Raw genomic sequence first — 13,101 nt, forward strand, 5'->3', positions numbered from 1 at the left:
TGTAGAGCAGATGTATTAGAGCCTGGGAGTTGCCTTCATGTTTCAGTAGAGGCTTGCTGCATAAAATGCACTGTGGACTTATCTCTATAACATGCATACATTTGCATTAGAAAATAGCATTGCACTGGGTGGGAAAAGGGCAGTATAATGAGTAAAACTCACAGTTAGGCTAACCCCATGAAGAAAGCAGTAAAATGGCTAGACCTCAAATCAATAGTTGTACTCTGAGAGCTGCAGCACTGGGCTGTAATTGTTTTAAAGGTTGGCGTCTCAAAGCCGCAACACGTACAATAAAAAGTCATGAGCAGGAAGGAAGCAATGCTTGTGAACGACCCCTGGCTCAGTATCTGACAGAAGGACGTTTACTTACCTGACCTGCTGCACTTGGCCAGGAGCTTAGCTAAAGGTCAGTGCAGTGACATCTCCCCATCCTCAATCCTACAATATCTATTATTTGGTGATTATTTAGTGATTATTTGGGCTCCTCTCAGTTCTAATCTAGACAATTTGTTTATGTTGATATTTAGTCACTGTCATGTTACAGACTACTACTATTAGCAATGGATTAATGATGCCTTATTCATTAACCTGGGCTTCATAATATGAAATGAAAACATCTTAGTAATGTTAATATCCTGTCAATGAAAGATCGATGGTTTAAGCCAGCAGCAATTGTAGGTCCTAATTGTAAAATATTTGCCCTTGTTTTTCAGTGTCTTTGAAGTCTTGCGTTTGTTCGGCTTCTGTCCTCAGGTGCTGCCCAGGCCTGATTTATGGGAGAGGTTCCAGCGGAGCTCCTCTAAATTACATGGCCCTTAAGCCTAAGCGCAGAGAGATACACAGGGGAGAATGGACATTCTGAAGACAGCTAATTGTAAGGACAAATCTAAACCACCACAGATAAGAAGGTTCCTCTCTTCCCACACCTGAGAAGGACAACACAAACAACTGTAGCTCACATGATACATGGCCATGGCCTAGAATGTGTATGATGTCCATTCAGTTCAATCAAGTATTTTCTGTCAAAGGAAGTATTTCCTTATCAAAGGTAGTCTTGATAATTATTATACAGTATCAAACCAGATTTATGTAATGGGTTCATTTAGACTATAACTATAAGGCTTTAAACTTATGTAATTTTTAAATGCACAAATAGATCAAGTAAGTTTGAAGTTGACTAAGTGTGTTTTGTATACAACATTACACTAAAGTGATTGTGTTAGATCATGTAAGAGATAGAAGAGAGAGTCAGAGGAGGAGGTGACAGTGCCATTTGGCCTGAGGGCTCTCATAAACCAGGAGATGGAGAGAGTGCACAGATCCTCACAGGTACCTGAGTCATGTGACCACAGCTGCTTTAAAAGGCAGGCCGACCTGACGGCTCAGTTACAAGTAATCACAAGACAGCAACAGGAGCAGTCAGAGTAGAAGAATACCAGGGCTGTCGGCACAGGGGACACACCGACAGCCCATCACACAAGACCAGATAACCTGACACAAACATTAAATAGATTTTTGTTATTTTAAAGGCTTTTTTTCTGGTGTTTTGTCACTGTTTGCACCATGAGCTGCAGCAGTGTGGCCGGCTCAGAGTTCTCTGAGGAAGAGTTGGAACTGTGCACTTTGGGCCAAGGTGAAGACGAGGGAAGTCCTAAAGGATCCTTCCAGGACAGTGAGAGCTCCACCAGCCCCAGTGAAGCAGAAGAAGGTCAGACCAAGAAACGCAACCGCCCGGTGCGCTCCAAAGCTCGGAGGATGGCAGCTAATGTCCGTGAGCGTAAACGTATCATGGACTACAACCAGGCCTTCAACGCCCTCAGGGTTGCCCTGAACCATGACCTCAGTGGAAAACGCCTATCCAAGATCGCCACTCTACAGAAAGCCATCAACCGCATCTCTGCACTGTCTGTGTACCTTAAGCTCCAATCCACCGAGTAAACCCTGCAGTCACCGTGAGTGTAACCGTGGCACAGGGGCCCCTCGCACGGAGCAGAGCCGGGCCCCTGGGCCCCGAGTGGAGCAGCAGAATTACGTCCCCTGGCACATGCCCATGCCCCATCAGAGGGCACAGCCAGGGTCTCACCTGCACAGGTTATCTGCTGAGCCTCACATCTACATGGACACCTCAGGGTCCTCGTGCCCTCCATCCCCGCACTACCCCTGCTATCCTCCAGAGGCACAGCTCTACTCCACACACGGACACTGTGGAAGCCCCCATGAGCACCCCCCCAGCCCCCTCAGGTACTCACAACCTGGGGAAGGCCTGGGCTACCAGTCTGCAGTCTGGGCCTCCTGTACACAAGGATACATAGATCAGTTTGTAGAACCAGCGCCGGGACTTCACTGGCCTGTGGGCTACCTGCAGGAGCCTGATCACAGCCTGTCACTGTGCACAGAGATACTTTAACAGAGTGTACACTGTGACTCTGCACTGCACAAACTCTTACTAGAGTCCTGTCAGTGTCCTGTCAGTGTGCTATAGGCGCATGCACTGAGGAGCACAGGGCTGGACTGTGAACCACTGAACTCAGAGTGATGGTACAAAAACGTGTAAATGAGCGATGGCATCTAGACCACAGAATGTTGTAAACACTGCAGAAATGCCTGTTGTTCTCTGATGACGGTCTCTTTTATCTCCTGAATAGTTTCATTGTGGTTATGACAAACACAACATTCATGTTGTTAAAATGCTACATGATGAATATGCATTGTACATATGGTCCTGCACTTGACAAAACCCCACTGTATTACACTGATCAAAATGCACAAACTAAAATGTGACTTATGGCACCAAGTTTTGTAAATGTATTTATTATTTTATTATTTCCAGTTTTTTATTGTATTGTTAAATATATATGGCATTTTAAATAAATCTTTAAAATATAATATTAGAGTCTTTGCTATTTTAAGTTTTGCCAAACAAACAACAATAGTGTGTAGTGCAGTGTAGTGTAGAGTGCATGTGTCCATGTGAGGGGCGGTGTGTGGTTGATTATAGCCCTGGGTCGCTCTGCTGCAGAGATGACAGAGGTCCTTCACTGTTGAGAAATGTCCTTACAAGTCCATTCATGTCATTTTTGTGAGAGGGGAGAGAAGGTGCTATTTACACAAAGCTATAAAACACACAGCCCATTAGGGGAAGGACAACACTGCCTTACCTGGTGCAGCAAAATCAATGATCACTGCAGAATCACCATGTAACTGTTCGGGGGGAGGGCTGGTTCCTGCTTGAATCTATGAAAACGATATTGCTTTTGACCATGATGTCACATGGTGTTTAATCTATTTATCATGTTTTTGTCCATTTGTAGGTATTTATATTACTTATAAAATGCACTTAAAACTGACTGTGAGCAGTGTCACCTCCATAATTTTCTCCACAAACAACAGTGTATTATTCTGCAAAAAAAAACAAAAAACTGTTAACTTAACCCTGTAGTTTAGATCTGCAGAAAAATGTTCTGAAGTGTCATTCTTCAATTAGTTTATTAGTTCATATTTCAGTCTTTTTGTCAGTTCTGCTTTTGTCAATTGAAAATGTGAACTTCAAACAGAATCTATTATTACGAGAGAAATCACAAATCTAATAGCAATTATTATTAAATATTTTTCCAAAATTGTTCTGCCCTAATGCTCATATCCACATGGGACTGTGATATAAAGCAAAGGCAGTTGTATAGATCCAGTATACATTTACCCATAGGTCTGGTCAACAACACTACACACAAATGAGTAAAAAAAACACAACCTGTACATCAACAAAAGCTTTCTCTCTCCTGCAGGCCAAAGGTAATGGAAAACAGGTATAATATTAGAGCCCGGGACAGAACCACCGACAGATTTATGTGGGCTCAGGAAGGAAGAGTGTGCCCCGTCATCATGGTGGTGAAATCCCCTGTCTGTGAGCATGGGCCTGCAGGTGCACCACAACCTGAGCCACTTTTGAACATCCTGGAGGTCCACAGCAAAGAGGCCAGTCACAATAACAGATTCTGAAGTGAGATATATAGACAGTGCTGGGAAGTAACTGATTACGTGTACTGAAAATACATATAAAGAATACTATTTCTGAGTAACTGTACTCCAGTACAGTTACTTTTCAAATCAAAGGAATACATCATGGCATTTGATCATGTAATTCAGGCTTCAAATTGCACCAAATAAGTGATTAAAACACCACTCTTGTTGAGAGTCTACATGTGATTTGTCCTTCTCCAATTAGTGATACACAAATTAAATACAAAGGGTAAAACAAACAGAATAGTTTTAATCCTATGTTGTGTTTTTGCATTATAATTTAAATGCAAGTATTCAGGATACAGTACTCTGATTGTACCAGATAATAGTAATTGTAATACAACATCTAACAAAATACATTTTAATCCAGGAATTCATTATTCTGTAATTTTCAGTATTCTGTATTCTGTATTCTGTAACAGTACTCTTGCTTGGATAATCTTCCAACTGCTTTATGCCACTGACAAAATAACCCATAAGTATTGCAAGTGGGTTAAGATTTGCAATTTCTGTTTTAATAACACAATTTTGTTCACATTTTAAACACATCCAGAAGCAATTACAAAAAGGCTAAAATATGAACTGGCAAACTAGAACAAGAATCATATTGCAGAACATGTTTGTACAGATCTAAACTACAGACTAAGCTATTTTTATGCAATGTAAGACCGGATATGTTGTTTGTGGAGGAAATTACACTACTTCAAAAACTGCATCCTTTGCGATTTGCTAATTGTGTTCATTCAAATTGGAATTTGATTCGATTGCGATTAATCTTGCAGCCCCAGGAGGAGAGCTGGTGGTGGGGTCTTTTCACAGACATGAATCAGTGGGAAAGCTTGAGTCACTATAGTGAGAGATGAGAGTGACTGGCAGCGCTCTGTGACGGCATGTCTCTCTCTCCTCCCTCTTTGGCTCGATCACACACTTCTTGTCGTATTGTGGCGGTTTATGGACTTGTTTGGGTCTTCAAGGACATACAGAGTAAAAGTGGACCAGTAGAGCTATGCAATTACTTAATGTTCAGACTTATAATAGTACATAATTATTGTTATCGTAGGTATTGGTTTATGTGCGTTTTTGCAAGCTTGTTTCAGCAGCAGATTTTACATTTAAATAGTGTAAATGTTTCTCCAGTAATAAAAATATGACACCAAACTGTATATTAACAGCTTTAACTTAACATTTAATTTGAATAACCAAAACAGCTCAATACAGGCATTTGAGATCTCATTTTTGTATCAAAGAACCTATACTTAAAGTTGCATTAGCCAATTTGATCAGACCTGAGCATGTCCCAGACTTTTACCTTATGACCTACTTTAAGAAGCACTCTGTAATTTTTCTGATAGAGAAGTGCAATTAAGTACAACTTAAGTTACTACAGTAAATTTAACTGATTTTATATAAATTGTATCTATTTCTGTCTCTATGCTGGGAACACAATTCCATAGAAGGACAGTGAAGCATAGTTGAATACTACTTTAGAGGTCCTATATTACGCAAAATAGATTTGTGTGAGCTTTAAGCCATGGTGTTACATTATCAAAAACATATTTGGTGTTGTTTTTTGTTTCATTAACACATATCTGAGCAATCCTTTATTATTAGTCTGTCTATTGTTGTACCTTGTGATGTCATGAAGTGGTAGTTTGTAAATTAACAGCTATGTTTTTTCTGTAGTTCAGTAGAGACAGGTAATTCCAGGGCTGAAATCATCCAACTGATTCTAGTGAAGGTGTATGGAGGGTAAAAACACAATGAAGCACTTCCTGTATTACCACATGACATCAAACTGGAATTGCATATTCAAAATATGCAAGGTTTGTGCATAAAACATGTGTAAATGAAACAAAACACAACTCCAGGAATGTCTGTGATGAGGAAACAACATTATGGCATAGATCAGACAATAGCGTAATATGGGCCCTTTAACCTCAATGGACAAATGAGCAGAATAGTTTTTCATATAACTGATGCCGCATGTTCCCTACAATCCATTTTGTCCACACATTTATTATGCTATTTTCTGATCCATGTTATAATGTTGTTTCCTCATCACAAACATATTTGGAGTTGTGTTTTGTTTCATTCACACATATTTAACACAAACCCTGTATATTTAGTTCTTCTCTCAAACAGAAAACACTCTATTCCACCTTGTGATGTCATATAGTAATACAGAAAGTACTCTGTACTCTGTACTGTGTTTTTAACTCTATACACCTTCAATAAAATCATTTTGATAATTTCAGCCCTGGAATTGCCAATCTCTACTGAATTAAAATTAAAACGCAGCTGCATTTTAAGAGCATTCTAGGAGCATTTTGAGCTTTGGAGAAGTAGCCATACTATTAATAAAGAGTTACTAAAACATGTGTGAATGAAACAAAACACAACTCCAGGTATGTTTTGAAGAGGTAACAACATTTTAACATGACTTAAAGGTCAGTCAGTTTTGTGTAATATAGGGCCTTTTACTCAGGGTCACTTGCATATATCAGACAAATCCGCCAGAGCAAGCCGTTGTTATTTAAAGGAATTCTCTTCTCCGAGCTGCTGTTTTTACAATGTGACTCACCTGAGGATTTACTTCACTCCTCTGACATGTGAGCGTGCCAGTGATACATCGCTTCTTCAGACGGGTCCGCCCCCCTGACATCTCCCGCTGGCAAAGCTAATGGAATGAAAACAAGAAAACATGAGCGCAACAGTGTCAGAACATAAGGGTGTGTTTATGTGATATATGAGAATGAGTCAGCCCCTTCAGTGAGGAGGATGCATGTAGATTTTCATTACACACTCGATGTAACACATTATGGAGACGCACAAACACGCTCAAGCTAAAGTGACATCATCGGTGAAGGTGTTGGAAATATGAGCTGACAAACTGACAAGTAGAAACAAACAGATTATAAAACACATTGAGGTGTCTAAAAGAAGTAAAATAAATTACATTCCAGGTTGCACAATTCGCATGTTGCAATTTACTGGAATGGTACAAATGTTACTGTAACTTATGTAATGTTAAAGATGCACCGTGTAACTTTTCTGGTGGTTACACTTATTTATCTCTATGAAGACAGCACGTGACACCGCAAGGTCAAGTTATATGTCAGATCTGTGGAGAGGCAGTGCACCTTTAAAGATGCACCATGTAACTTTAAAAAAAAAACTGATCATCTTCTAGTCCAGTCATCTAGTGTTGCATGTATTCATCTGTTAATATTGCTGATTAAAAAAACATGTATCCCTGATTCTGAGTTGGGCTGCCTCTCCACAGATCTGACTTGTAACTTAGTCTGGTAGAGTAACCTTATTAATGAGGTTATAATCACATAATGCGGAACAATCAGGTCAAGCAATGTTATCTACTCATAATCATTCAAAAAATATGAAAAAAAATTACAAGATTTACATATTTGAGGACAAAATATGTGAACTGTGTTCACGAGGGAGCAGTCTAGAAATTATTTATTAGTTTTAGAGAGACCTTTACATAAAACATTTTACCCTGAACAAGAACAAGCCTACACAGTAAAATCTTATCAGTGAAAGATCAGAAAAATGCCTTAGACATGTGTGTACTTGTTTCATATGTTAATGTAAAGCTGTGACTGACACTGTGAAGGTGAGTGTACTAGTTTTATTTGCTGATAACTTGTGAGTGCTGTGGCACATTTGTACCACTAGATGGAGACAAGGCAATGCAAAAGGAACCAGCTCTGAGCTGAGAGCTCTGACTCCAAAAGGCAGAAATGTTCTTTCATAACAGCAGTGAGATCAATAGATTCTATTGGCCATGATAATAACACTGTGTGTCTGCAGAACAGTCTATTTAGAGACCAGCACAAAGGCAGAGTGACAGGGCTCTCTTTCTCACACAACTGTTATTGAATACTATTCTTTTTCTATCTGTGGTGGTATCAAGAAAAGTCATTTTGAACTATTGAACGCAATGCACCAAACTACATCTCTTTGTGCTTACAAGAATATTATTGTACAAAAGAACTTATCCCACATAACACAACACCATAAAATATTACAAAACGTGTTTTTAGATGTACAGTGGTCAGAAAATGTATAATTATGAATACTTAGTTTATGAATATTAAATAGAACCAGACCATTGTGAAATGTACTTAATAGGATTTATTTTTATTGCAATTGTTTTGCAATGTATTATTTTATATTTCATGATTCACTCCAGTGCGCACATTTTATCATGTTCAGGAACATTAATACTTAAAAGACTAAGACTAAGAAGACTGAAATACTGTATGAACTGCTAATCTAATACAAGAACCACATGTATATTAGAACCTCTAGTTTTTGCTAAAAACTAAATTATTAGCAGGTTTTACTCAAGAAAAGATTTAAAGGTGATAAGAAGAAAATAACTGCAAATAAGCTTTGTGATTTATTCTACACAAAGCTTAACCAATGAAATTACAATAACAATTTGATTGTGATTAATCTCACAAATATAAAGTTTATTTAACTACATGTAAATAGAGTGGATAGCACTCACGCTTCACACCAAGAAGATCCCACGACTATATGTGTGGCTGCATGTTCAACTTGTGTCTGGTGATTTCCACTGGGTACTCAGATTTCATATATCAAAGCACAGTAGGATCCAATGAAGGTCATCCTGTGAGCGAACTTTTGTTACTATTCTTCCCACTGTAAGCCCTTCTCAAGAGCACAGCTATTCAAGTAACATTTACTCGAGTAGCAGTATCTATTAAAAGTAATTGTCCACCTGCAGAAAACACATTATCCAATGTACCAACCGTAATATTAACTAAAATAAATGCAGCTGCTTTCCAATCCATTTTGTTCTTTGTGCTATGAAAGGGAAAAACTCCGTATTTTTTGCTGTCTTTTGAGTCCAGGGCTTGGCCTGATCTGCCCTGATGGAGAGCAACAGAGGCTAAAGAAAACTGAACATCGCTGACTGCGCGGTTGCCAGATCCACTATATTTTGTTTATCTCTTTTTGGTTTGGGCTTGTTTGGTTTGGTGTGCCATTTTAGACAGCACCTGTGAAGTGCTGGCAATGGTAAACTAATTTAGAATTCAACTGAATATTGACTCGTAGCTTTCAGTTACCTTTAAAAAAAAAAATACAGCGCTTTTCTGTATTTACAATTAAATTCTAACATCTGTAGACAATCATTTTACGGTTTTCATTATGAACCACAATATTGAAACTGGCCCATTGATTTCACTCCATTAAAAACTGTCCTCTTTTTGAAATTGTACCATAGCAATCAGTGAATTCTCATTTATTTGTGTTGCTATTAACAAGCTATTAATGACAATATTAACAATTTTGTGATATTTTTTTAATCCTCCATGTACCTGAATGACTTGAAGTCTGTTTTTCTTTTTAATACCACAAGTAAGAACACAACAGTGGGCGAAGACAGCCTTGAAGAATTGAATGCAGGATAATATACTGTACTATCACTCAAACATGCATGCATCAAAATACAACTCTTGAGTAAGCTATTGACGAGAGAAAACTATTACAAAAATGTTAAAAGGTCATCATTTTGAATTATATGCCCCATTTATCTTATACAAACATGTTGCTCACTGATTCAAAGCTGGAGTAGAGTCTACAGAAAAAGAAGCCCTCCCTTAGATTCAGATTGTACCACAAACAAATTGAGCTATCAGAAGTTATTAGAAGGGGTTAGCTGTCTACCTTTTCCCAAATACCACACTATGGATTTTTTTCATCCAAACTAGATGCAGTGTTTCTCAAGAGGCATGAAGAGAAGCAAAAGTCATGATGCAGGCTGTAATATCTGAAATCACAGGTTTAAAGATTTTCTGTTGGTCTGGTGGGCTCTCAGTTGGATACAAGCCCTGTATAAATCATTATGTGTTGTTCAGGTTGCTAAGATAGGTGTGCATGAGCCATAAATTTGGTAGGTCTATGCTTGTGATTTCTGAAAGGATTAAAATATGAAAATGAAATCTACCCTGTCATGTCATGTTTTATGTTGCGTTTCCGTGGGTTTCAGAATAATCAATTACAACCATTGAAACAAAATATTATATCTTTTGAATGGGAACAAGTCCTTGAAATGTTCGATGAAAGAGAAAAATGAAATCCATGAATGTAAGAGGGGCATTATGCAAAGTCGACTTTTCTGAGCTTTTTACCATGTTATAAAGTTGTTCAATCATCAAAAACATGAAGAGATTTAAGATGTCATTCATGCATGTTTGAGTATTTGTGTGATCTCTCCTGGGTCCTATTCGAAACATCCACGGTTAGCTGTAGGACTTGACTATAGCATTTTTAAAACTATAAAAGGTAACATGGTGATTTATGTTATGTGTTAGCAGTTAAAGGTCCTATATTACACAAACTTGACTCTTGAGAGCTTTAAGCCATGTTATAATGTTGTTAAATGTTGTAGTGGTAGTTTTCCAGGGCTGAAATTATCCAAATGATTGTTGTGAAGGTGTATGGAGTTCCTATATTACCACATGACATCACAAGGTGGAACAGTGTTTTCAGTTTGAAAGAAGAACTGAGCCTATACAATATATGTCGGGTTTGTATGTGACTGAAGCAAAACAAAACTCCAGGTAGGTTTTTGATGAGTAAACAATAGGGATGTAACAATAACAAAATATCGTGATGTCCCATCGCTAAAAGTGTGACAATAATATTGTGGGCTCTCACAATATATCAAATTACAAGTTCATTTGCTTAAATGCATGGTTTTATAGTAGCACCACCTTATGAACATTGGAAACTACATATCCCATGATTTATTTCAGTGCAGACAACATGAAAAGATACGTTTTTTACTTGAATTCTTGGGATTATGACAGAAATAATTCACACCAAAATCTTGTAAAGATATTTTAAAAGCAAAAAAAGTGTCTTATCTGTATTTACATTTGCCTCTCCAAAATATCGCAATAAATATCGTACCGTGAGATCCATTATTGTGATAATATCATACCGAGATATTTGGAAATTGTTACATCCCTAGAAAACAACGTTATACAATAGGTCTGAAAATAGCAAAATACATGCTTAATAATACTCCATAGAAGTAAAATACCCCATCTTTAAAATGAACTATTTGGGTCCTCAGAAATGTGAGCAAACTAGTTATTATTGAAAACTTAAATTTGAATTTCTGAAAGCTGAAATCTTTTCCCAATACACGTTCCAACTAGAATACTATCCATAGTACAACCCATGTTAAACAGATGACCACTTAAGAATTAGATGTTGAATTATTTCATGAACACATTTTTTAAAGAACCTCAAAATGCTACATAGAAAAGGAAGCTAAAATCCATGAATAAATAAAAGTTGAATCTTAACTCCCACAGGCCTAGTGCAAGTCAGAAACACCAAATGTAATGCGCGGCTATGTCTAAATGTGACCGGAGATTGCTGAAGTGTGCATCTGAGCTCAGAGCAGACTGTGGCTCAGAGGTGACTCCTGACAACAACACACATCTCCCAATCGGGCGTGGAGAAGTCTCTGGGCTGACTCTGAGGTTATAGATGTGCTGGAAAACTCTCACAATTTATACTTTGCAGCTGATGTCATCAATATTCCTTTGGGGTGTGACGCTAACTGTAAGCACTGATCTATCTGAGGCCTGTTACACTTTAATCTGAACTTTATTTTAACACAATCTGACCATAAAGAACTGATTTATCTTTACCTTAGTTAACAGTTTTTCAGTTAGTCCCTCTCCGCGGGTGACGCCAGACCTTTTTAGTTGAAGGAGCTTAGGGGTTGCTCAGGTCTTCAATGGGGATGCTCACTTAACATGTTAATTTTAACTTTTAACAATGGAGTGCACTGCCCACTCCCTACCATGTTTGCTTTGCTGTTTTAAACAAGCTTAAATGTAGTTAGCGCTGTCTAATGAGTCTTTTTGAACACTCTGTGGTTCCCATTTGAACATTTTTAGTTGAGATTGGATGTCCTATGAAAGTTGAACAGATATTTTTGAGGGAGCTATGGCAGAGCACTGGCCATTCTAGGAAGAGCTAGTGTCCCCACCACCACCATTTTTGTTGAAAATCACACTCCTAAACAGGGCCATGAATCACAGGCTCCTAAAATGTCTTGTTTAAATCCATTTTGTATGTTTTTCTTAAAATTTCAAATAATTTTCAAACATTTTTGTCTGTGTTTGCTATTGGTTGCTTTGCGTCATCATGGTAATAGATGAACATTCTGCCAGTAGAGGTGACTCCTGAGGCGACACATCTCCCACGCTGGGGTGCAGAACATGTAACACATGTACAATACCCCATGCTGGAGGTGTTCTACATGTATCTCTATTGGCAGAATGTTCAGCTGTAAATGTACCATGGTGACACAATGTACATGTTAACAAAAAAGTTTTAATATTGTCTGAAAACAAGAAATGCAAAATGAATTTTAACAGCACATTTTCAGAAGCCTGTGATCAATACGAGCGATCACGGTCCTGATTAGGAGTTTGATTTTCAACAAAAAGGTGAGCGTGGCTAACTGAAAGACTGTAGGCTAATGCTATCTAGATTGTAATTTGATGTGTTAAATCAGCTCTTTCTGGTCAGATTGTGTTGGGAAAAAAAATCTGATTAAAGTCTAACTTGAATGACACATCTTCAGACAGAGTAGTGCTTTTAGTTAGCTTCACACCCCCAGGGAATATTGACGACATCAGTTGCAATGTATCAACAGACGTGCTGGCACACTCCAAATGGAAGTCTCAGAGCGGGGGCAAAACGCCAAGGTGAAGATGCCTTTTGCTTATATGAGCACCTGTCCCTAATGGAGTTTCTGCCTTTGATTTTGTCTCGCCGCTGTGGCCGGCTTCTTTCAGTTTTTCATTACATCCAGACTCCCTTCATTTGCTGGAACAAGTTGTTTATCTGCTTTGAGATAGAAAAGCTATTGAGTCTTCTGTTGATATGCAACCGGAAATAACTAGCGGCAGGGGAATTTGATGGTATTTACTTTTCATGGTGTTTTTGTGCATTGAAACGAATAAGGTTTTAAAGGGCCTGTACCTGATTCTTTTCCCTGTATTTGAG

The 13,101-nt window shown here is 38.3% G+C and overlaps 1 protein-coding gene across 1 annotated transcript; it reads left to right on the forward strand.

The window, feature by feature from the left end:
* The first annotated feature begins 1,563 nt into the window (after positions 1–1,563).
* Positions 1,564–2,407, forward strand: bhlha9 (basic helix-loop-helix family, member a9). The gene is given in 2 exon segments (XM_020934501.2): positions 1,564–1,914; positions 1,916–2,407. Coding segments are annotated over 2 exon segments (843 nt in total).
* The last annotated feature ends 10,694 nt before the right edge of the window (positions 2,408–13,101 follow it).

Source organism: Boleophthalmus pectinirostris, unplaced genomic scaffold (genome assembly GCF_026225935.1).
Source record: "Boleophthalmus pectinirostris isolate CB_2022bp ecotype Guang Dong unplaced genomic scaffold, ASM2622593v1 HiC_scaffold_12, whole genome shotgun sequence".
Lineage (NCBI taxonomy): Eukaryota > Metazoa > Chordata > Actinopteri > Gobiiformes > Gobiidae > Boleophthalmus > Boleophthalmus pectinirostris.